General features: G+C 45.6%; 1 protein-coding gene across 1 annotated transcript in view; it reads right to left on the bottom strand.

Annotated features, from left to right (window-relative positions):
* Positions 1-25,068, bottom strand: part of LIPC (lipase C, hepatic type) — a 49,983-nt gene that overhangs the window by 13,158 nt on the left and 11,757 nt on the right. The window contains exons 2-3 of the mRNA XM_083586755.1: positions 3,995-4,170; positions 2,283-2,462 (exon numbers count right to left, since the gene is read on the bottom strand). Coding sequence (XP_083442881.1) covers positions 2,283-2,462; positions 3,995-4,170 — 356 coding nt within the window. The remainder of the gene's footprint in view (positions 1-2,282; positions 2,463-3,994; positions 4,171-25,068) is intronic.

A 25,068-nucleotide genomic window follows, 5' to 3' on the forward strand; every position in this document is an offset into this window, starting at 1 on the left:
CCCGAATCCACCTGGCTCCCTTGCAGGCGGAATGTTGCCCCAACTCCCCCAATTTACCTTATCATGCACCCACTCTGGTCTAGGAAGCTGTTCCTACAGTTTTGGGACCACATTCAGAATTAATTTGAACTCTGAGATTCAGAGAGAGGCTGCACTCAAGAAACGCCCTGCTTGATCAGTCTGCTGGGCCACGTAGTCCAGCATCTCACATCCCACTGTGGCCAGAGCCGCCTGGGAAACCCACAAATGGAGTTTGAAGTCAGGCGCACACACACACTCCAGCTCTTGCTCTCAAACAGCTGATATTCAGAGGCAGACAGTCTCTGTAAGTAGAGTCTTGATTTAGCTCTCATGCCTTATAGCTCCTGGTGGACCAGGAATATAACTTGTCCTTCTTAAAAGCTCTATAAGCTAGTGGTCATCACCATCACCACATCATGTGTCAGTTAATTCCACATGTTAGCAGTGCATCACCTGCTGCTGGCTTAATCCCACTCTGTAGGGCAGAAATCACAGGGAGTTGCTTGATTTACTTTTCAAATAATGCAGGAACTGTGTTCCTTATTACCATGACAGAAAAACTGTGTTTAAACACATTTTTCTTTAGATTCAGATATGCAGAATGTTGATATGTTTTTAAATCTGTTTTTAGTTTATGGTTGACTTTAATTATTTTGTTAAATGTTTTAAATAGTTGTTTTTTGTCACTTACTATTTTATTCTTTTTGTAAACTGCTTTGAGTTGGGTTTGTTTTGTTTACAATCAAGTGATATATAAATTTTATGAAATGAATGAAAAACAAATAAATGGTAAATAAAAGGGATTGCTTTGCAGACGTGAAAATTGTCATGCCTGTTCATTTCACCCTTTGCTTCAAGCAGTGCTCTACCTTCCCCTGAGACACTAGCACATTGCAAGTGCCGCATCCTTGTCCGAAATGTAAGACGCCTCAACTGCACCTGACTTGACATAATGACAGGCTATAGAGAGCTGATATGAATACAAGCCTGTGGGGTCAAAATTGGCCTGGGGCACTCCACTCTCCCTAATCAACACTGAATACACTTTACTTCCTTGTTTAAACTCTGCCACCACAATGGAGAGAATCACTCCCCCTTCTAGGCTAATGCTCTCTTTGCAGTATCTTCAGAAGACCGTATGGTTGCAGCTGGTGATTAGTAGGAAAACCCTAATGCAACCTTTGAGGCCTCGTCCACACTTCTGCTTGTCCTGTGCTTAGGAAACCTGGATCCAAACTATTTTCGATTTGCCCCACTGCTTTCGCTAGGGAAACCCACTTTTTACCATGGAATTGGAGCAAATGTGAATCCGTAGAAAACCTGGTTGACATCTGCTCCAATTTTGTGGTATATAGGGGAAGTTGGTGGGACAACCAGGAGTGTGGATGAGCCCTGAGAAGAGAGCCTTCCTCCATCCCTGCCCTGATGGTACAGCTCACTGCATGTAGAAAATTAGCACAGCCAAGTGAGGACTGAAGTAGGAGCCAGCGTGGTGTAGTGGTTAAGAGTGGTGGAGTCATAATCTGGTGAACCGGGTTTGCTTCCCTGCTCCTCCACATGCAGCTGCTGGGTGACCTTGGACTAGTCACATTTCTCTGAAACCTCACAGAGTATTTGTTTGGGGGGGGGGGGAAGGGAAAGGAGATTGTTAGCTGCTCTAAGACTCCTTAAGGGGAGTGAAAGGTGGGATATCAAGTCCAAACTACTTCTTCTTCTTCTTCTTCTTCTTCTTCTTCTTCTTCTTCTTCTTCTTCTTCTTCTTCTTCTCCTCTCTCCCTGTCATGCTCGGGGTTTTTTCAGGCAGAGAGTTTGAAAAATGGCATTGCCCATCTGCTGCCTCAAGGTGGTAGAGTCTATACCGGGCTTTCTCAACCTCGGCCCTCCAGATGTTTTTGGCCTACAATTCCCATGATCCATAGTTAGCAGGACCAGTGGTCAGGGATGATGGGAACTGTAGTCTCAAAACAACTGGAGGGCTGAGGTTGAGGAAGCCTGGTCTATACCATCACATCAGGACTTCACCACCTCCTGCGTAGACCAGACCAACAAAGGCAGTAGCAGCAAGGCAGAGGATCTGTTGCCAATGGTCTGCTCTGCAGGGTTGGTGCTGGGAAAGTGGTCCCCCACCTCTACACCAGCCCATAGCTATAAGTGGCCAGCACAAGACACATTTACAAATTTTAAGTTGGAGGAGCTGGGGTGGTAGGGAAGAGGCATTAAACACACGCTTCACACTGTCTCCTCTCTCTGAGTATGCTTACCTCCAGCCATTCCAGGAATCGAGCGATTTCTTGGCCAACGTCTCGGGTGTTCTGCACTGCAATGGGGTAGTGCGCATGCGCAAGGGCCAGCCAGTCAGTGATGATCACATTTGTTTGTGTCAGCTGGGATTTCAGGGCTTCGGCCAGCTTCCAAATCCAGCCTTCTAGCCTTCCATCCACCTGCAGTCATGGGAGAAAACCAAGTCTGTAAAATTCATGATGCCCTGTCATGAAGTAGTGGGCCTGTGAGCAAGTACCACTGGGTGGAGCCCCTCAGGCAGGTGGTAACAATTAGTCCCCAGAGTGGGAGCATGTGATGGGGCTGGCTGGTTGCCAGAATTCCCCAGCCCCTATTAACCTCTGAGTTAACCTGCCGGAGGAGAGAGAGAACACGCCATGTATTAGACTTGCTGGTTGATGTTCTGTAGCTGGTGCCAGAGAAGAAGCCAATAAAGCCTGGTAACTCGTTTGGTGCCTGCATGTGATTGATTAGTAGCTTGGAGGGAGGACTTGGGAAAGAGACCCCCTCCTTGAGAAGCCCAAGCAAGGGCAGGCCTGGAGAATTGCTCACAGCCAGCTGACAGCCAGGCCACCAACTCCTTGCAAACCCCAACGGTATGTCTTGGGTGATTGCTTCCTAATGGCCAAAGACAGCCTGTCACATCCTTGATTTGGGGCTCCAGTTTTGCCCATTTGCTGTAGCATGAACAATTCCCAGGACAGAATTTTTATATTTTTGACATCTGTATGGTGACATGCTTATATTTACTCTCACACACCCTTATTTCAGTGGAAAGGAGTATAGTTCTGCATGTGAGGCCAACTGAAAACAATAGCACCTTAGTGTTGTTTTTAAAAGGTTAAGACCATGACTAAATAGATTCTCCTCATCCTTTTGGGGTGAGTGAATATAATATATTGTTATAGGTTTGAGGGGGTGGCCTGGGACCCCCCCAAACCCTAGAAATTAATAAATGGTAGGATTTCGATTATTTGGAGTATTGAAAGGAAGACTGCAGGCCGGTGGAAAAATACAAGCTAAGCTACATTTCCAAGCCAGGGCCTCACCTGGGATAGAGGTGTTAACATGACAAAAGGTCTGATGGGCCTGGCAGAAAGAAGTTTACTAGGTTAACTGGGTGTGAAGTGACAGGAAATGACAGTCTTCAGCAAGGTGCGCTGGGAAGCAGAAGGGAGAGAACAAAGGGAGAGAGCCATCTTGGGCAGGTTGGCTGAAGGCTGGCTGGGAGAGATGCCTTGCACTCCAGTGCTGCACTACTGTGGGGAACACATTCCAGCTTTGCAAAGCAACGTGGTAAAATCCTGAAATGGGAGAAGGGGCTGTGCCAGTGCAGTGTAGGTTTGAATGCCCCTTTGTAACGCCCCTCCCTCCCACCCACCCCCAACAACCTCTCTCCATGTAGAAAATTAGCACAGCAGAGTGAGGAAGGAACCTTTCTCCCTGATATGCTTGTCTTTTCTGGTTGGGAGTTTGAAAAATGGCAATGCCCACCTGCAGCCTCTAGATGGTACAGCCCATAACATTGTGCCAGGACTCTACCACCTCCTCCACAGATCAGGCCAATGAACAACCTTTGAGAAAAAAAATGAAGTGGGGGGGACCCTGTATGAGGCCAGATTTATCTAGATATCAAAGTTCAGCTGAGCAACATCCCTGGATTAGAAAGAAAAAGTGCTGTGAAGTTCATTACCGACCATCCGTGGACTATCATCACCAAAGGAAGAGAGGCATTGAAACGGCATTTTTCAAGAGTATCGAACTGGTTAAATTCGATCAGGCAGCCTTCTTCAATGGTATTTGAGTAGAGCAGGAACTTTGTTTCAGAGCGGGAATGACTGGTCCTTCGGATTGGCAGCAGTTGTGGCCCTGCAAAGAGATGTTTCAGAAATTTATGGGGGTTTTCTTCCATAAAGTTTATACACCACTTGATTGTAAACAAAAAACTCAAAACTCAAAGTGGTTTACAAAAAAGATGAAACAATAAACAAGGTAAAGAAAAAAACAATGAAAGACTTTCAGATAGTATGATACATTGGGCAAAATATATTGGTCATAATATTCAGTCAGAAGATTGGGGGGAATTATGGAAGGCTGGAATAAACTTTACAGCATGCAGTTTACTTAAAGAGAATGTAATGAAAATGATGTATAGATGGTGTATAATGCCAGTGAAATTAGCAAAAATGTATAAAACAAATAATCAATGTTATAAATGTAAAGAAAAAGATGGTAGTTTTTATCATATATGGTGGGAATGTAAGGAAGTGAAGGCATTCTGGGAAATTATATATAATGAACTTTAAAAAAGGCTGAAATATGGCCTCCTCCGCTTTCAAGATGACTGCGCTGAGCAAAATTATCCCATTTCTGAAAAATGCATGGGGAAAGAATCCAGTTGTCGTTCTCTCTTTCGGCATTGGTTTTGTGGCTTTGGTGGCACCATGGGTCAGTCCCTTAACAAAATACAACACCATGATGACCCAGGCTGTACCATATACATATCCAGTTCGGGATGATGGCAATATGCCAGATATTCCCTCCCACCCGTTTGACAAGGAAGGACCAAGTCTTGAATGGCTGAAGAACTTCTGAGACGGGTCCTTGTGATGAACAGGCCTAGAGAACCAACACTGAAGGGGCAACCCAGGCCTGCACTGCTCTCTGCTCTTTTGTGTACATGTGTAACATTTTCAGGATATAATAAACTTGCTAACTTAAAAGCAAAATAAATAAATAAATAAATGTTGAAATATACATTTGCAAAAAAACCCAGAAGCCTTCCTATTAGGAATTGTAGGTAGAGAAATACACAGGCAGGGTAAGACATTATTTTTATATGCTATAACTGCAGAGAGAATATTATTAGCTCAACGATGGAAGCGAAAAGAGATACCATCGAAAGAAGAGTGGCAGATGAAATTAATGGACTATGCCGAATTGGCGAAATTGACTGGGAAAATTCGGAACCAGCAGGATCAGAATTTATTGAAAGACTGGAAAACAATTATGTTGTACCTGAAAGACAACTGTAAACAACTGACATTGCTAATAGGGTTACAATAAGTTTTGTAGGCTTAAATTATCATTTATTACTAAACATAATTTACAAATTGTTTATTTAAGATTATGCTGGAGGAGACTCTTGAGAGTCCCATGGACTGCAAGAAGATCCAACCTATCCATTCTTAAGGAAATCAGCCCTGAGTGCTCACTGGAAGGACAGATCCTGAAGCTGAGGCTCCAATACTTTAGCCACCTCATGAGAAGAGAAGACTCCCTGGAAAAGACCCTGATGTTGGGAAAGATGGAGGGCACAAGGAGAAGGGGACGACAGAGGACGAGATGGTTGGACAGTATCCTTGAAGCTACAAACATGAGTCTGACCAAACTGCGGGAGGCAGTGGAAGACAGGAGTGCCTGGCGTGCTCTGGTCCATGGGGTCACGAAGAGTCGGACACGACTAAACGACTAAACAACAACAAAACGATTTAATAGTAATATTAATAAGAATAAAATGCATACTAGAGATTAAGCTGGAAAACCATTAGTCGAGGATGAGGGAAGTTCCAGGCTTACATAGCCAAATGTTTGTTTATTCTATTTACAAAATTGATGTTATGATGGAAAATATTTGGAAAAACCAATAAAAATTATTATAAAAAAAGACTTTCAAAAAGTTAAAGTAACAGTAAACTAAAAACAGATTAAAACTTGCCTCAATTTTCTAAATATCTGGGTAGGCTTGTCTAAACAAAAATATTTTTAGCAGACGCTGAAAATGGTACAGTGAAGGTACCTGATATCAATAGGCAGGGAGTTCCAAAGTGCACGTGCTGTCACACTAAAAGATGTGGAATGGGTTTTATGTGGCATCTGTAACAGTGCTGGTTCTGCCGACTGAAGCAATCAGATGGGTGTTAATGGGGTCAGGTGATCTCATAGTCACCCCTCTGATGAGTTTTGTTTGGTGGATCAGGTGCATTCTGCTTTTTCCCCAGGAAAGGCCTTGGGGACTATGGAACAGGGTGGAAGGAGATCCTGCAAACCTATCAAGTTGTTATTTTTGAAAAGAGATGGCTGCCTGCTTAACAGGTCTTGTTCCAACGTTCTAGAGAGCATTTTGGTTGCCAACTTCATTCTAATAGGGCTCCTGTGTTGTTAAAGGCACTTTTCCTCAACAAGGGGACAAAGAGAATGGGGAAACTGGCTGACACTGTGAAAGGACTCCTGGTGGCCAGGAAAAAAGGCTGGTCTCACCAAGAGAGAACTTTGTTGCTTATGCTAGATCTCTCATTCAGGGGGTCAAAAAGTTAAAAAACACACACACTTGGGGTAGTGACAGAGGATGAGACCCCCTTTAGTTGCCTTCATTGGCCATGCAAGTATGTTATGAGTGCCTTCTACTAAGCATGTTGCTGCATCATCTGTGAAGGACAAGAAACAGAACCTCTGGTGACACTAACCATTTTTTCCTGTTTGGCAATTTTGCCACAATTCAAATATGGGGGAGAAATTTGGTTTTGTGTGCATTTTAACGTGAACCCCCACCCCCTGCCACACTTCCCAAAACACCCAAATGGTGCTCTGCCAAGTGGCTGCTACCCTGCAGAATTTGCCGTGCAATTATCCAACCAAAGAATGTATATCTTAAAGGGAAGCATGCATAAAAGTGTACATGTATTTGGGAACATAAAAAGGCATTGCCTTCGGGGAATTTGTTTGAAGAAATATTTATTGTAGGCAAAATTGCATATAAAATGTGTCTATTAGCATAAATGTACCCAAAAATACTAACTTAAAAATTAAATTGGAAGCTGATACAAAAATGTACAAAAACTGAAGACTGGAAACCCAAAACCATAGCGTCATCGATCTCTAGTCTCAGAACCAGATTCAAATGTCTAATTCATTTGCTGGAGCTTGAACTGGTTTTCCTGAACTGTTTACTTCCCCTGTTCATCCCTGTTAATTTCTACAGCATCAATGTGACTTGCATCCTGATATAACTTTAACAAGACTTTATCTGCCACCAAGCACCGCGACACTAACTAATCACATTAAGCAAAAAGGCAAGCTGTGAGCCGTAAATGTTAGAACAAAGCCATTCTTTTCATCACTTTAATTAAAAAAGGAATTCTTAGCTAGGATTACACTTATTAATGTTAAGTATCACTTATTCAAGGAGAACCACTTTCACCCAGCAACCTCTTGTTGGGGCAATCTCCATACCCACAGAGAACCAGCCCCACACCTGCAAAAGCTCCCTTTCCCTCTCTCAGCTCCAAAGCCTTCCAACCTCACATTTCAGAGGAAGGAGACTCCTCCTCACACAAGAGTTCCACGTGTCCATCAGAGCACAGGTGAAGAGCAGGCCTTTCCTGCAACTTTCCTCTATTTTTTTCTGTTGGGGCTGAGCACAGGAGACTCCAGATTTTGAAGAAGGAACCTGTAAAGCAGGGCTGGGGAGGTTGAGGGGTGGGCTGACAGGAATGGACTCCAACTCCCACCTTTCCTTACTGCTGGCCGTGCAGACTGGGTCTGGAAGGACCCCACAGGTGAGTGTGGGTGACTTTCAGAAAGACTGGGCCGTTGCTAATTCAGCTGCTAGAAATATATTAAAAAATAAAAAATTTGTCCAGTAGCACCTTAGAGACCAACTAAGGAAGTCACCAGACCCTTATATATAGTGGGAGGGTGGGATGGGGTTTTTCTCAGGAGGGTAGTAGGAGATGGGTGATTGACTCAATGGGTATGGTAAACCTGTTGATGAATGTTAAAGACTGCAATTAGTACTACAGGAAAAAGCAAGGGATAGCATGCAGATGATTAGCATATGTAATGAGACAGGAATCCAATATCTCTATTAAGACCAGGTCTCTCCATAGTTTTCAGTTTAGTGATGCTGTAATTCAGCAACTTCTATTTCAAGTCTGTTTCTGAAATTCTTTTGTAATAAGACAGCTGCTTTGAGATCCTGCATTGAATGTCCTGGGAGACTGAAGTGTTCTCCTACTGGCTTCTCTGTCTAGTGATTCCTGATGTCAGAGTTATGTCCATTTATCCTTTGGCATAGGGTTTGGCCTGTTTGACCAATACAGAGAGCTGAAGGGCATTGCTGGCATTTGACGGCATGCACAATGTTAGAATGTCAGCCGCTGGAGTTTTGGAGTTCCCTCTCTGATTTCTACAGATGCTGGTAGTCATATATATAGATTTTATTGCATTAGCCGTGTGGCCATAGCACAACATACATAGAAATAACAGCATAACATAAAATGGGGGTGGGGAGGCAAAGGCAGACATCGTCCTGGGCAAATACCCAAAGGGGGGGGGGGAAAGGAGATAACAGAAACAACAGGGGATCCAAAACACCGAATGACCGATAGTTCAAGAACAAAAAGACAAAAAACTGCCGAGGCTGGAGGAGGATCATCAAAGGGGTCCTTCAGCTCCCCGGATCCGTCCCAGCTCCACCGTCCTTGCACTACAAAGCTACCTGGAACCTCATCCGACTGTGCAGAGTATCGACTACAGCTGTGGTGCCGAAAAAGAAGCCAGTGCAGCCTTCCTCCTCATCACACTGAGCAGGAAGTTAGCTGTCATCTCGGTGATCCAACAATCAGAATCTTGCAAAAAGAGGGACACTATCCAGGGCTGGATTGGGAGATGAAGCTTGTTCATGAGAGGAGTTAAAAACCGAGATCTTTCATCTGTCCAGTTGGGACAGAAGAGCATTACATGTTCCATAGTCTCCAGGGCCGAGTCATTACAGTTGCATGTTCTGTTTGCGATGGGGACTCTGGAATAACGACCCGACAGAACTGCTGTAGGAAAACAGTTGAGACGGGCACAGGTAAAGGCCCTTCGCTTAGCCTCCGAAGAAATTGTGAAGCAGTATAGAGGGATTCCTTCAGGGGGAGGAATAGCTAGGGCTAGGCCTGAACACGGCCCTCTTGCATCGGCAGCTGTGTTAGAGAAGTCAAGTAGCTGTAACTTCTTTTTAATTGAAGGTAGGGCCGCCGGACTGATACACTCTAATTTAAGAACAGTTTCGCAATTCAGATTAGAAAGAGAGCGGAGTTTGAGGTTGATTGTAGTTTTCCAAGGGGAATTATGAATATCTCTTAGGATCAGGTTGGAAAAACCACCTCTAATTCGAGCATCCGATGCTAGTAGGTGGGAGCTATAGGAAATGGCTCGACACCATGCTCGTTTTACAATTGAGGGCTGGGCGAACTCAAGTCGTAGGGCTGCACCTGAGACGCATCTCGGGACACCGGAAAGAGATCTCAGAAACATATGAAGTGGGCGATCCAAATTACCTGATATTGCTGTAGTCCATACTTCACAGCCATATAATAGTTTAGGAACAACTTTAGCATTAAATATTTGAATTGCTGCTGGAAGGTGTTTGCCGCCCTTCTGGTGGTAAAATCGGACAATGGCATTGGAGGTCGTGGTTGCGGCGAAAAAGGCAGATTGTAGATGGGTAGTCCAGGAGAGATTATAAGTGAATATTAAGCCTAGATATTTAAAGGCTTTTACCTTTTCTAAGTAGCCACCTGTGATCTTAAGCGGCTCCAGCTTGAGTTTGCGAGAACGAGTGAAGTGAAGGACTTTTGATTTTTTATAATTAATATTAAGAGCTTCCGCCTTACAATAGGCGATAAATGCATTAACTGCATTTGCTAGGTCCGCAGCTGTTCTGGATAAGATGACAGCATCATCTGCATAGAAAAGGGAAGCAACGGGGTGACCTGCTAAGTGAGGTGGATACTTAGTTGCTAGCTTCAAAGGGGAAATTGCATCATGAAGATAGAGATTAAACAGTAAAGGGGCCAAGAGACAACCTTGTCGGACGCCCTTGGCCGTTGGGAATGGGGTGGTAAGGGAGCCGTTGGGACCACTTCGGACGCAAGCTGTGGTGTTTGAATAAAGGGAAATAATTAGGGAGAGGAGGTGTGGATCAATTCCCAGACGGGCAAGTTTGGACCATAATCTCTGCCTAGGAATGGAATCAAAGGCGGCCTCCAGGTCCATGAAAGCGGCAAATAAGTGGCCTTGCCTTGGTGCAGTGTATTTACTGGCAAGGTGATAAAGAGTTAGACAGTGGTCCATGGTTGATGCTGACTTTCGGAAGCCAATCTGTTCTAGCGGTAGAATATTCCTCTCCTGGACCCATGAAAGAAGTTCTTCCAGTAAAACAGCGGCAAATATTTTTCCCGGAATAGATAATAAACTAATGGGGCGATAGTTCCTAGGGATGTTTGGCTGGCCGCCTTTGAAGATCGGAACTATTATAGCTTCTCTCCAGGAGTCGGGGATGTCTAGGGCGGAGGAGATAGCGGAGAATACAGGAGTCAGCTGTTCGCTCCACCAAATAGGATCAGTCAGGAAAAGGTCCAACGGGACCATGTCTGGGCCGGGGGCCTTATTCCTTCGCATGGACATTATGATGTTGAAGATGCGAGTTGAGGTAAAGTTTATTGAAGAAGTGGGACTAAGAGAACTGGAACAGAAGTCCGACGGGGGGTGAAGGAGATCTACGAGATGATTTGGAGAGGCGAAACTGGTTGAATAATAGGCAATCCATTCGTCAGCGGAGATCTGGGTAGCTGAATTGAGTGGTGCCGAAGGTCTAACTAAGCGCCAAAAGGAGCGGGAGTCATGCCTCTCTACAGCCGAACGAAGAGTGGACCAAGCCTCTAAGATGTGCTGCTGTTTCTTGCAATGGATCATGTTTCTGTATGTCCTTTTAATATCTATGAGCTTTACACGGGTTTGGGGGTCGTTGGAAAATTTGATGATTCTGACCATTTTCCTAATTCGCCTTCTGAGGGCTTTACATTCCTTGTCAAACCAAGGTGATTCAGAGAAGAGGCGTTGGTGGATAGGCGAGGTGGTGGTTGTGAAAGTTGTTGAGAAAGCATCAATTAATTTCCGATATTGGTCAGCGGGCAGAATTGGGTCAGAAAGAACAGCAGACATATCAAATGATTTTTGTATGTCCAGGGCTAGAGAGGAACTGAGGCTTGTCCATTTCTTTGTTTTGTATACTGGGTGACTTTGTGCCGTGGAACTATAGTTTGAGGGGGCTGAAAATGGCTCTATTAGGTTTAACAATAGAGTCAATGGGAGGTGGTCACCACCAAAGTATTCAGCCACTTCCATTTTTGTAGAAATTGAGAATAGCTCCGGCGACAATAAAATATAGTCGACCACACTGGTTCCCCGGGAAGTGATGCACGTTAACTGCTGCGAGGACAAGGGAGTGATGTTACCATTCGCAATGCAAAGATCATTTTCCATGGCCAATTGGGCCATCAGCCTCCCCGACGCATTTGTTACAGGATCAAGAGAGCATCTGTTTCCCCAGGGGGGCTGCAGGGGATTGTCCAAGAGTGCTGCGGGAGATAATATATCATCGTCGTTAGGACCTATTCTTGCATTAAAGTCACCTAAGAGGATTTGGGGAAGTCCTGGGTTAGTTATTTGGAGGTCATGGAGCCAAGACGAAAGTTCAGACCACCTTTCATTGCGGTCGAAATCATTGATTACTGGGGGCAGATATACTGTAGTTATCAACCATGGGCTTTTGGTCTTTGGAAGATGGATCTTTATAGTGAGAAAGTAAGGGGAAGATTTAATTTCCTCGCAAATAGTGAGGGATAAGTTGGTTGAAATAAGACAGGCGAGGCCAACTTGGGGGCGACCCCTGTTGGTTAGTTTACGAGCACAGGAGCTAAAGGAGCAATAATTAGGGAGAGCGATACTTTGTTGGGACCAGGTCTCTTGAAGGCACACAATATCAAAAGAGGAGATGAAGTTTATTGCCTCAGGATCCATTCGCTTTGCCTCAGGATCCATTCGTAGTCATCACGAGGCTTTGTTTTCCCTCCACACTCCTGTTTCTCCCTCTGCACTGTGATGTCACAGCAAGGTAAAAGTAAAGGTAAAGGTAAAGGGACCCCGGACCATTAGGTCCAGTCGTGGCCGACTCTGGGGTTGCGGCGCTCATCTTGCTTTACTGGCCGAGGAAACCGGCGTACAGCTTCCGGGTCATGTGGCCAGCATGACTAAGCCGCTTCTGGCGAACCAGAGCAGTGCACGGAAACGCCGTTTACCTTCCTGCCAGAGCAATACCTATTTACAGTCGTACCTCAGGTTAAGTACTTAATTTGTTCTGTACTCCATGGCAGAGCCCCTGCTTTACATGGAGAAGATCCCAGGATCAATCCCCAGGGGCATCTCCAGGTAGGGCTGGGAGAGAACCCCATCTGAAATCCTGGAGAGCCACTGGCACTCTGGGTAGACAACAGTGAACTAGATGGGCTCATGGTCTGACTCAGGATAGTGTATCTGTTTAAAACATGCATGGCCCACTTCTCCCCTCAGCAAAGGAGCTGCTCAAAGCAGCTTACAAGCAAACAGCCAACATAAAAGCCACAGCGGTCTAATTATTACAACACAAATTAACAATACTAAAAACAGCAGCACGGGAAATCAATGCACTAAGAAGCAGCAGACTCAAAAGCTTGTTTTAAAAGGGACAGTTTGCATAGAACTATGATTCTGTGAAAACCGTCCCTTTTTAAACAAGCTTTTGAGTCTGCTGCTTCTTAGTGCATTGATTGCAGAGTTGGAAGGGATGCCAAGGCTCTGTTAGAATTCCTGCTCCATGATTGCAGTCATGATGCTAGAGAGAGAGGGAGCCATGTTGCAGTGCTCTGTGTGTGTTTATATGTAAATAAAGTAGATTAGCCAAAATGCTGAGTTGCTGGGGTTCTGTCACGCAAGCTGTGAAGACTCTGCGATCCCTAAGTGTGCCGGTGTCGGTTGGCATCGGTTGCTGTGATGTTCGGGCTGAAGAAAGCTTTTGAAGCTCCCAAACGATTGACCAGGAGGGAGAAAACATGCCAGTCGGGCATGTGTCCCTGCCAGGGTCCTACTCGAGTGTAGGCTGAACTCCTGACAGGCTCATCTAGTCCAAACCCCTCAATTGCCAGCTGAACAAAGATAAAAGAGGAGGAGCTCTCCATAGCTCTAGGAGCAGGGAGCTCCACAAAGAAAACCTTCCTGCATGTTGACACCAACCCTGCCTTTGAAAACAGAGTGAAACACTAACCTTAAAATATGCTGGGCAGATTTCACATGAGAGGAGATGGCCGTTCCAGGAGTGCTTTCCCAACCTACGAAGGGCAACCAGAATTACCCTTGGAAACAGACTAGGAGCTAGTGCAGCTGATACAGTCGAGGTGTCATGAATTGCAAAACAGCGGGGAGGAGGAAGAGGATCCTGGAGAGGGGTCTAGCCATGCCTGGGACACACCAGGGCAGGCTGGGGATGGAGAAGGAGAGGTTGGCATAGAAAGTACTCATGGGGCAATGGAGGGTGGCAAGGGCATGGAGGTCAGTGCACAGGAACCAGATCAGTAGGACCCATCACCAGAGCGGAGGTGCTGTGTCTGCTCAACTTTCCCATGTCGGTTGGACCACAGCTTGGGTGTTCCAGGGGGCTCTTTGGTAGCTGCAGAGGTGGGAACCTGAACACTGGACTTTGGACTTGTTGGCCTGCCAGACTGCATCCTACCATTTGTCATGGGATCGTGCACTCCCACTGGACTTGTCACCACGTATCCTGTAGTTCAGGACAGAAGGGGCCCCAGGAGGCAGGTTCACGTGTTCATATGAAACACACCAGAGTTTTGGGGAGGGGCAGACAGAGCACCTCTTTTACGTGCAAAAGGCGGCAAGTGCAATCTCTGGAAGCATCTCCACTTAAAAAGGCACAGGTACTATGCCACGGGGTCCTTGCCATGCTGGGTGTGAATCACCACTACCCCAACACAGGCTGCAGTGGTACCACTTGAGCACATCTACACTGGGGATGGGGATTGCAGCAAAAAGCTCTCCTGTCTGTGGGGCAGGCACAGGCAGCATCATGACAGGCCCCCCTGGGTCAGTTGGTGGGTATTTTGCCTCTGATAAGGCCCCTTCCCACTTTCCCAGTTCCACAGCAGCTAGAGGCACAAGGTGCCACAAACACTCCTTATGCCAATTTCCTCAATTACTGCTGAAAAATGTATTGTGTTTAAGGCCTGCTCAGAGGTACCTCATTTGGAATGTCTTCCATAAATTGTCCCATTTATTCACAAGCCCATTATGGTGCCAACTGAGAGTATGGCCTGCTCTAGATTAGATGTGCTACATTAATTTGCAAAAAGAAGCAGCAGTGAATCAGAGAGGGAAGTTGCTCTGAGGTTAGTGCTGGGTTGTTCTTCTTGTTTCATCCTGTGGTGTGACAATCCTAGGCAAGTTCTACATTAAACCAATATTTGACAGAAACAATTTGGCCCGTTTGGGGAAGCTCAAAATATAAAGGCCCTTTCGAGTAAAGAGAACTTACAGAGAGCTGTGCTCAGTAATAATGATCAGCAAAACTTCTGCTCTGGGTGTTTCATGAAAGCCTTACAATGTGAGACCTTCATTTTAGCTGGGCAAGTATTGCTGCCATTTGTATGTGAAAAGAACACATTTCTGGGAAAAAAAGCATTTCATTTGCTGTTATAGCTTAGGTCTCCATTTCTAATTAATGGGAGGGTTCATGGAGCTATGATGGGCACTCCCTTGCTTGCCAGTAGACTGCCCAGGACATTTCCCCCTGCCTAAAACCCACCAGCTTTTATCTTCGTTGAGCGAATTGTTGCCTGCTTTACAATCCACTCACTGTTCTCAAAAAAGTCATCTGTATTATTACAGTTGTTCCTTGGAAGTCGAACAGAATCCGTTCCGGAAGTCCGTTCAACTTCCGAAATGTTTCACTTCCAAAGCGTGGCTTCTGATTGGCCGTAGGAAGCCAATCAGAAGCTGTGGAAGCCCTGTCGGACATTCAGCTTAGAAAAGAACGTTCAGAAACTGGAGCACTCACTTCCGGTTTTTGATCGTTTGGGAGCTGGAACGTTTGACTCCCAAGTGTTCAGGAGCTGAGGTACGACTGCATCATCATTATTATTATTATTATTATTATTATTATTATTATTATTATTATTATTTCTTGTATCCCTTCCTCCCAAAGGAGCCCATGCAAATAAAATCAACAAAGAACAATAAAACCGCCAACATATAGTAAAATAACATACAGTAAAGCAATAATTGAACTGTAAGGCTGTGTATCCACTATTCATTTAAAGCACATTCAAAGCACCTCCCCCCCACCCAAGAATTTGTAGTTTGTTAAGGGCTGCTGGGATGAACTGCAGCACCCAGAATTCTTTGAGGGGGGAAATGTACTTTGAAAGTACTTTGAAGGTACAGTGGACGCCCGGGTTGCGAACGTGATCCATGTGGGATGCACGTTCGCAATCTGTAGCGTTCATAACCCGCAGTGGCGCGTCTGCCCATGTGTGGGTTGCGATTTGGCACTTCTGCGCATGCGCAAAGTATGATTTAATGCATGCACAACCCCCGAAACCCAGAAGTAATCCGTTCCGGTACTTCTGGGTTTCAGCGGGTCCGTAACCCAAAAAAACGTAACCTGAAGCGTCTGTAACCTGAGGTATGACTGTATAGACAACTGGGTCATGGAAGAGGTAGCAGAGTCTGAATTCTGTAAGGCCTTATGTTTAGTGATAGACGCCCAGCAAATCTTTTGGTATGGTCTTTAATCAGGTAAGTTGTATAGGAATTGAGAGACCAAAAACCTTTCGCGATCTCCGCCCAGCAGGGCCAGCTCACCAATGAGGCAAGGTGAGGTGATTGCCTCAGGTGGCAGGATCCACAGGGGCAGCAGATCTTCGTATGCTGCCCCAGCCGTGGTAGCAGCAAGAGCTGTGCTCCTTGAAGACTGGATCTGATAGCCTCTCAGCCGCCACTTCTCCAGCAGCCTTTTGGCAAATAGGAGGTGCGGCCGCTCTCCTCCCCTTCCCTAGGTGGGGGCTGCCCTCTGGGGGTCTCCTGGGCTCTGCACCTGGCCAGCTTGAGTCAGCACAAGCCCTCAACTTCTGTGAGGGCCTTTGATTCCCAATTTCGTGGTTCACCTCAAAATGTCTTGAGCCAGCCCTGCCTCTCAGCATATGTCACCCTGCTTGGTAGGACCGCCCTGGCAAGCACTTTCAGTTTAGCCCCTGAATTAAGGGGGATTTAAATACTTCCTTGCTGTGCAGAAGGAAGTGTGAAGTGCCTTGTATATCCAGGCTCTCATAGAGTCTCACCCACACAGTTTATTAGATCTGGAAGTTCGGGGCTCTCTCTCAGATTCTCTTTTTATTTTTTTGAGTATATTCGGCTCCCAGGCCAGTTGGAACTTTCGTATTCCAGTTTTGTTAACCTAATATATTGCGAAGCCACACGATTTGCTACTAAATGCACTGAAATATGGGCCAAACAAGCAACGCAGGCACTGCCATTTCTGCAGATTGAAAGTTGGCTGCTTTCAGGATCAACGGCCTTTATTTTTAGCATCACATTCTCAACAGTGGCCGATTCTGGCGTCATAAAACTAAGAAGCAATGCAGTTCGTTTACCGCATCCCCCTTTTTTCACCCCTTTCTTTCTCATTCTGCTGCAATATTGTGAACTGCTCTGACAGCCTGTCTTTAATGTAATAAAGCAGAAGTATTTTTATTAGGTCTTTGGAATAAGCACACGGCATGCATATTTCATTGGCCTCCATTGCAATGCAGCCTCCAATCAAGGCAGCCAGAAGGTTGCGGCAAAAATGTCGAGGCAACCCTTTTTCATGATCCAGGGTTTTGAGGAGAATGCAAAACAGAGAAAGATGCTCAGCTTGGGCTCCTGAACATGTTGAGACCTCAGCAACAAACTGCAAGGGTGCCATTACTTTGGAAAACATTTCAAATGTGCAGGATTTCGTGATATCTTAAAGATTAAATGAATTTACTGTTGTTTTTGTTATTAATTCTACTACAGTCAGATGTGTGGAGGTCTGTTCCTGGGTGCAGAATGGGGGAGGGGAAAGTAAATGGTGTGAGATCAGAGGGAAATGAATTGGTATGGGGCCATCAGGACAGGGCAGGGGTCAGCAAACTTTTTCGGAAGGGGCTGGTCCACTGTCCCTCAGACTTTGCGGGGGGCGGACAATATTTTTTTTTTGGGGGGGGGGGAATGAACAAATTCCTATGCCCCACAAATAACCCAGAGATGCATTTGAAATAAAGGACACATTCTACTCATGTAAAAACACGCTGATTCACGGACTGTCTGTGGGCCAGATTTAGAAGGCGATTGGGCTGGATCCGGCCCCTGGGCCTTAATTTGCCTACCCATGGGATAGGGTTTTGGGGAAGACACCAAGGGCCCTCACCAGCACAGGTATTGGAGGGCCCCCAACTGCAGCAGGGGTGTCTTACTAAATGCAAAAGTTAGTGAAATAATTACATTCCTATCTGAAGCAGCGGTGGTGTCACAGAGCGAGCTGGCAGTAAATTGCACCATTGAAAGTTGGAGTTAACTCTTTATTAGCAAAAACATGATCTTCACAGACTTGGCTGCATGTCTAACCTAACAAGCACAGCTTACTCCATGAATCAGTTGTTGAGATAGAAAGTCCCCGCCTCGGCACCTCCGCACAGCCATCTAAGTCCCCTCCTCTCCAGGGCTTTCCCCAAGCAATCAAAGTCTGCGCCTGTGTGAAGCCGACCTCTCCTCCGCTCTTTTCATGCCTTTTCTTGTTCTTAGAGACAAGAAGGAGGAGCTTCTTGCAGCAGGAGAGGGAGACACCTGTGACTCTTCGCCAGCTGGACTCACCTCTGCCTCTGGGTCTCCCTCCTCCCACTCGTCTGATTTGACTTTTGGCCTTGATTCTGAACTTCTCTCTGCCACAGACACTCCCAGTTCACTAAGCCCTGCTGCCTCTTCAGCTTTCAACACCTCCTCTTCTCAGTCTTCTCAGTCTTCTCCCTCTTTGTTCTCCCACCACCACTCCCCATGCTCTGAGCCTTCTTCCCTTGGGGGTTCCCCAGCTGGTTCCTTCCACCGTTCCTCTGCATCCAGCCAGTCCAGGACATCTAGGGAAGCTGTGGGATCCCTCCAGATGTTGGGCTCTGACTCCCATCATTCTTGACCACTGGCCATGCTGGCTGGGGCTGAGGGGAGCGAGGGGAGTGCCCCACACATCCCCCATTCCTGGTCTCAAGAAAAGGGCTTGAAGTCCAGAGCCTAAATGCATCCCTGATGGAATGCAACTATCTCTGGGGTTCTTTTTGGAAAGTACCGGGGCTTTGAAGAGGTGGATTATAGCCAAAATCTGTTAGAAACTGCTGGTCTTTTAAAGTGCCTCAAGACTCCTTTCTTGTTTTTGCAGCAACAGCTGCCACCTCTCTGGAAACTGTTATCAATGCACAGGCAGGTGCTTATTTATTGAACAGAGAGAAACCCAAAGGGTTTAAGGAGAGCAGGGGCCACTTTGAGAGAGAGGAAGGGAGAGGTGCCAGGGTTGCCATATTTTGAAGAGCAAAAAAGGACACGTTTGCCGACTTTGACTTTTAACTATAGATTGCTATAACGACTCTCATGAAAAAGAGGATGTGTCCTGCAAAAAGAGGACATATGGCAACCCTACAGGGATCCTGGAGTACCAAAAAGGCAAGGATGCCCAACCTGAGAAGGTGCCCAAGAGAATGGGATGTGCTTTGATTGTAACCCCTCTTCATCTGAGGCAATTGTCTCCGTTGTCTCCTGAATGATGAGTTATTTTGTCATTTGGGAGCGGGCTAAATTGCAATTTGTTTATCCATAAAACATACATTTTTTTCCAGCGCCTTTTGAAGCTCACCTCGTTTTGGTTGGAAATAGGGTCCTACCCTCTCCCCAAGTTATCCTGGTTAGACACCACCTTGGGAAAATGTGACAGATGCACAGGGGCTTGTTTTTAGCATTATTATTATTAGTAGTAGTAGTAGTAGGAGTACATAGCTGTCAAGTGTCCCTTATTTGAAGGGACAGTCCCTTATTCCAGTGCCATGTCCCACTGCTGTCCCTTATTGATGGATGTCCCTTAAATGTCCCTTAAATGATGTCCCTTAAATTTCAAAGGAAGCAGCTCCTCTCCCTCCCTCCCTGCCGGCCAGGGAGGAGGGAGGCCCCAACTGTGTTGCTTGGCTGTGTTGCTCACCCAATAAGGAGTCTAAGAACGACTGGGGGGTGAAGCTTGCATGCCTTGTGTGTGGCTAGTTAATGCAAGCTGAGGAGGTTTTTGAATGCTGGACGCCATTTTGTTGCATGTGCTGCTGCAAACTTTGCAGTGCAAGGCCAGGCCAGGGAGCCATCTTAAGTTGAGGCTGCATAGGCCTTGTGGTGCATGTGATTCAGATTCTATTCAGTTGAACCTCTGGTTACAAAGTTGGTTGGACAGTGTTCTCGAAGCTACCAGCATGAGTTTGACTAGACTGCAGGAGGACAGGAAGACTGGAGTGCCTGGAACAGGTGAGGCTGCAGGTCCCTTATTTTCAAGGCTGCTGGTCCCTTATTTTCAAATCTGTAAGTTGACAGCTATGGTAGTAGCATTCATTAAATTTTTATACTGCCTTATACCTGTAGATCTCAGGGCGGTTCACAACATAAAATTACAATACAAAAAAATATGGTTCTTGAGGCTAAGACAGGGTGGTGGGCAGTCATGGCCAAATCCTTCCCAAACAGGAGAGTCACTGTCTGTTATTGCTGTTTGATGGAAGTAATGGTCTGGATCAGGCAACTGAGGATCCATACCAGGTCTGGCCAATCCAGAGTCTTCATCTCCTGCCAATCAGAGGCCCTGATGTTGCACACTCCTATTCTGTTCCATACCCAAAGGGGGTCCTGAAGCCTATAAGTAAAGTTCAGTCACAACCCAGGGAGACAACTGCAACCTTTCTTGATGTATAGGTGCAATTGATAACTGAAAGCTTTTAATTTACTACAGAGGGGAGGAGGAGGGAATGGTGCTCCAAAAGGACCTGGAACAATTACTATAATCAAGGCAATTAATCAACTAACCTCTGCAGCACTTGAGGGCACCCACTTCTCCTCAGTGCCTGATTTCCTTAGGTCCTTCTTACTCTTAGCTCTGCTGCCCACTTTCACTGGCCGTGCTGGCTTTTACGCTTGCTGACCTGGCGAACACTTTCGCTCTATTGGCACTTGTTGAAAGCTTGGAAGTTGCACAAGATGGGGAAGGCACGGAAGGCGCATTTCTGGATCTGCAGTCTGCAATGCGGACTGTGCCACAAGCAACATTCATTTTAGAAGAGGACTGGGCAGACTTCTGGAAGACAAGGCTATCAATGGCTACTAGCCATGATGGTGACACCTCTAAAGCCCAGTTGCTGGAAGCCGCAGGAGGGAAGAGGACTCTTGTGCTCGAATCCTGCTTGGGGGTTTCCCACAATCATGTTTTGGGCTGCTGTGAGAACAGGATGCTGGACTAGGTGGGCCACTGGCCTGATCCAGCAGACTCTTCATATGTTCTTATTGCTTGATACCCAAAACATTCCCCCCCTTTTCCCTTTAGTTAGTTAAAACACTGAGAGGAAAAAACAATGCTGTCCAGGTTGTAAAGACTGCAGAGAGAATACAGTGGTACCTCAGGTTACATACGCTTCAGGTTACATATTCTTCAGGTTACAGACTCTGCTAACCCAGAAATAGTACTTCAGGTTAAGAACTTTGCTTCAGGATGAGAACAGAAATCGGGCTCTGGCGGCGCGGCAGCAGCAGGAGGCCCCATTAGCTAAAGTGGTGCTTCAGGTTAAGAACAGTTTCAGGTTAAGAACAGACCTCCAGAACGAATTAAGTACTTAACCTGAGGTACCACTGTAATTGGGTGCACTCTTTCTACCTTGGATCAAATTTATGCTTCCAGGAGCCATAAAAAAGCTGCAGAGATAGCGCAGGATAGTGCGCACCCTGGAAATGATCTCTTTCAGCTTCTACCTTCTGGAAGATACAGGGTTATAAAGACTGGGACTAGCTACCTGAGAAACAGTTTCTATCCAAATGCGATAGTATTCAGAGGTCTCCTGCCTTCAGTACGGGACATAGTACATCGTCATCAAGGCCAATAGCCATTGATAGCCTTATTGTACTCCATCACTTTGTTTAGCCTTAAAAAAGCCATCTGAGTGGCCCTCACCAGATCCTGTGGCAGCAAAGTCTCTCAATTAGATGCTGTGTTCACAGATATTCACAGATCATTGCATATCTGTATTTGCTTCTCATTTTTTTAAAGCCAGACAGTGACAAAGTTGGTCAATGATAAAGCCATTATGCAGTTGTAATAATACAATTGTTGATCAAAAACAGAGTAAAGAACCAACACAATGAGTATCACTGTATCTACAGTTCCCAAAGGAAAAGAAAAGGAAACCAGTTCTGAAGACAAGGCATGTTTCTTAATAAACCCTTCCCTCAATTTTAGAGAACGTGTTAATTTTAATAATATCAGGATACTCGCGTTGTTCCCTCTACATTCATCCAATATAAATGTTTTACGTTTTTGTATCAAATTGGTATATATTTTATTGAATGACATTGTATACATTGCAGCAGCCTTTGGCTATAAGCAATAAACTTGATTGACTGACTGACTCTACATTCATCACCCAGTGACAAATGTTTATGAATCGTGATTACCAACCTCTCTGCCACAATTAAATTCAACACAAAGGAATGCCATTCCTTTGTGGACAAGGCTTTTTTGTTATTATTTAGAGTAACAGTTCGGGAGACAGTTGGTCTATCTACTCCAGACATGATTGATATCACCCTTCTGACTTTTCTCCAGTCTATAAATCACTCTGCACTTTCAGAACAAATGTATTTATCTTGTCACCATCTCCAGAGCTTATCTGAATTAGTACTGTAAAAGTTCTGAATTTTGGCTAGGATAGGACACCATCAAAACATCATTTCATCCTGCTTTTCTTTTAACACGACACAGTGAGGCATAGCAAAGTTCATGCGCCAAAGCTGTAGCCAAATATCACCTGATAAGCGTTCTTCAAACACACATATTCTGGTGCCAGTTAACAACCTAAGTATGCCTTAATATGTTATCCTCTTTTGCTGTCCCATTCAAATTTTTAGAAATGTTTTTAAAAACCCCAAGTGTTAAGTTGTGGGTGAACATATCAGACGACACAGCGATTCTTCCAAAGTAGCTCTTTATTTGTAAGCTGGAACAGAACTGAACTGAGTTGGTGTTGCCTGGACTGCTTCAGGCGCAACCAATGCTCGGGCCGTCTCAAACACCTCAGGCCCACAGAGGCTAAGGAATAGGCCCCGCTTCCGTTCCTTTGATACTGCTGTCAGCTCGTTGGCTTGGAGGTAGCAGTCGAACTGAGCGAGGTAGGAGTCCCATGATTCAGAGGCTGGCGCAAACAGCAGTAGAGGCACAAGTGAAGCCATGATTCTGATGCTGGCGTGAAGGGCGATGGATGGAACACAGTGCTCTAGCCAGAACAGTCAGCTCTGAATTGGTTCTGTTCAGTGATTTTGCTCAGTGATTTTGCTCAGTGATTCAGCTCAATGATTCAGCTCAGTTCAGAGGATGGCCACATCTGGCTGTGCTCTGATGTCCATCGATCCCATCCTCGTCGCCAGTGTTAAGTTGTGGGTGAACATATCAGATGACACAGCGATTCTTCCAAAGTAGCTCTTTATTTGCAAGCTGGAACAAAACTGAACTGAGGAGCTCAGTCAGCCTGCTTATATAGAGCTCCAGAACAACGTAACTGTAGCAACTTCCTAAAACTATCCAATCACTGAACGTCACTTTCGATCCTTCATTTGCATACAAACTATCCAATCACTGAATGTCACTTTCGATCCTTCATTTGCATAACTATCTACAGTATCCCCCTGCTGGCCCAGGGTGAGAACTTCAGTACATAACACCAAAAACCTTTATTAGCTGGTAACAAGACATGCCTTTTACATCCTGGTCATTTTGATAATTGCCAAGGTGACAAATGCCTCCTTCAGAGGCCCCTGCTCCATGTAGGGATTGGGGGCAGGAGGGACCTGTGGGTTCCCAAATGTTGGACTCCACCTTCCTGTTATAGAGTTATGTGAGTGGAATTCCCTTACCTGGACCTTGGGGATTTCCCATTCCACAGTGCTATTTTTCTAGAAAAAGAGGTGCCGGAACTCATCATGAACGCCTCCCTTGTTCTCTTATAATGGCAATGGCGCCCAGCTGGGAGGTGCCAGAACTGAGTTTCTGGTGAGTTCCGGCTGAAAAAAAGCCCTGCCACTCAACCTGTAAATGTACAGTTGAACAAATTTTCCCCGTGAAGGGCAAAACTCAGTGGTTCTCTGTCTCTCCTTGGCTGAGCTGGAGAAAGCATTGGAACAGGTTTAAATAGTCATCATTTGAATGCTCACTTGGATCCCTTTCTGCTGCTGAGGTCCTTTAAGTTAAATGCCCCAAGTTATACACTGGTGAGACCTGTGTTAGACAGACTCCCAGGCATTTGGGAGCTGCTTCCGAGTTGCCTTCCAAGATCTGAGTGCATCTCTGCCGTTCCCTCACCTTGAGTGCCACTGCTCTGCAGGTGGAGAATGCTCGTGGGTGTGCTAATTAGAGCTAATTATAACTCCCATGACCTGCCTTGGCACACAAACGCTTTTTTTTGCAGCCGGATGTCAGCCCTTCTGGGCTGGTCTGATGGGGTGGAGCACGTCACCCTACAAGCCCAAGAACTGTACAAATTAGGGATTAAAATGGTCTTTAATCACAGTATTGCCTTAAAGACAATGCATTCCAAAAGGCTGGTCGGTGTCTCCACATTGCTTTGCCTAGATGCACAGGGAGAAGGATCTTCTGCAACTAAAATACTTCCACCTAAAGCTTGGCTTTCTTTCTGTATGTGTTTTCAATCAGCTGGAATAAATAGTCGTTGAGCGGGCTAGGAAATTCATTTCAGCAACTGTTCCAGGAAGGACACTGAGGTAAATTTTAAAACATTAATAGAATACTGTGAGTGTACAGGGTACAATCTGATTAGTGGCGTCTCTTTGAAGAAAAGGCTCCCCTCCCCCCTCGTCCTTGCCCCCTAAGGTCACTAGGTGTGCCAGCCACAGGATCAGATAGGAAATACAGTACAATAAATACAGCAGGGAACCACAAACACAAATCAGTAAAAATCCCTGAAATCTAGGTCAGAGAACCACAGTATTTCTCTAAACTGAAAACATATAATTGACAGCTCAGCACCATCTTGAAATGCCTGAGCCAACAAACTCTCTTAAAATATTTTGCAGCGTAATGGGAATTATTTTTTTTTAGTGCTTTCCTGAACATTTTTTATTGCCAAATGAAAGCTGCAAATGGACAAGATAAAAAACATGTAGGTGAAAGTTTCACTTTAATTGACCACAGAGGTATTAATAATTAGCATTTATGCAATACTCTCGGTTGTTTTGGATGCCTCATGCATAGCACCAGAATTCTTACAACAGCTTCATTTGAGGGGGGGTGCAGAGGGGCGCTGCCAAGTCCCTCAAGGGAAGGGCCTCTAGATTCATGGGAGAGCATATGCTCTGCAGGCAGAAGGTCTCAAGTTCAATTCCTGGCATAAAGGTAAAGATAAAGGGACCCTGGACCATTAGGGCCAGTCGTGTCAATCTGTGGGGTTGCGACGCTCATCTCGCTTTATTGGCTGAGGGAGCCGGTGTGCAGCTTCCGGGTCATGTGGCCAGCATGACTAAGCCGCTTCTGGTGAACCAGAGCAGCGCATGGAAACACCGTTTACCTTCCCGCTGGAG

The sequence above is a fragment of the Podarcis filfolensis genome, assembly GCF_964270895.1.
Source record: "Podarcis filfolensis genome assembly, chromosome: 14".
Classification (NCBI taxonomy): domain Eukaryota; kingdom Metazoa; phylum Chordata; class Lepidosauria; order Squamata; family Lacertidae; genus Podarcis; species Podarcis filfolensis.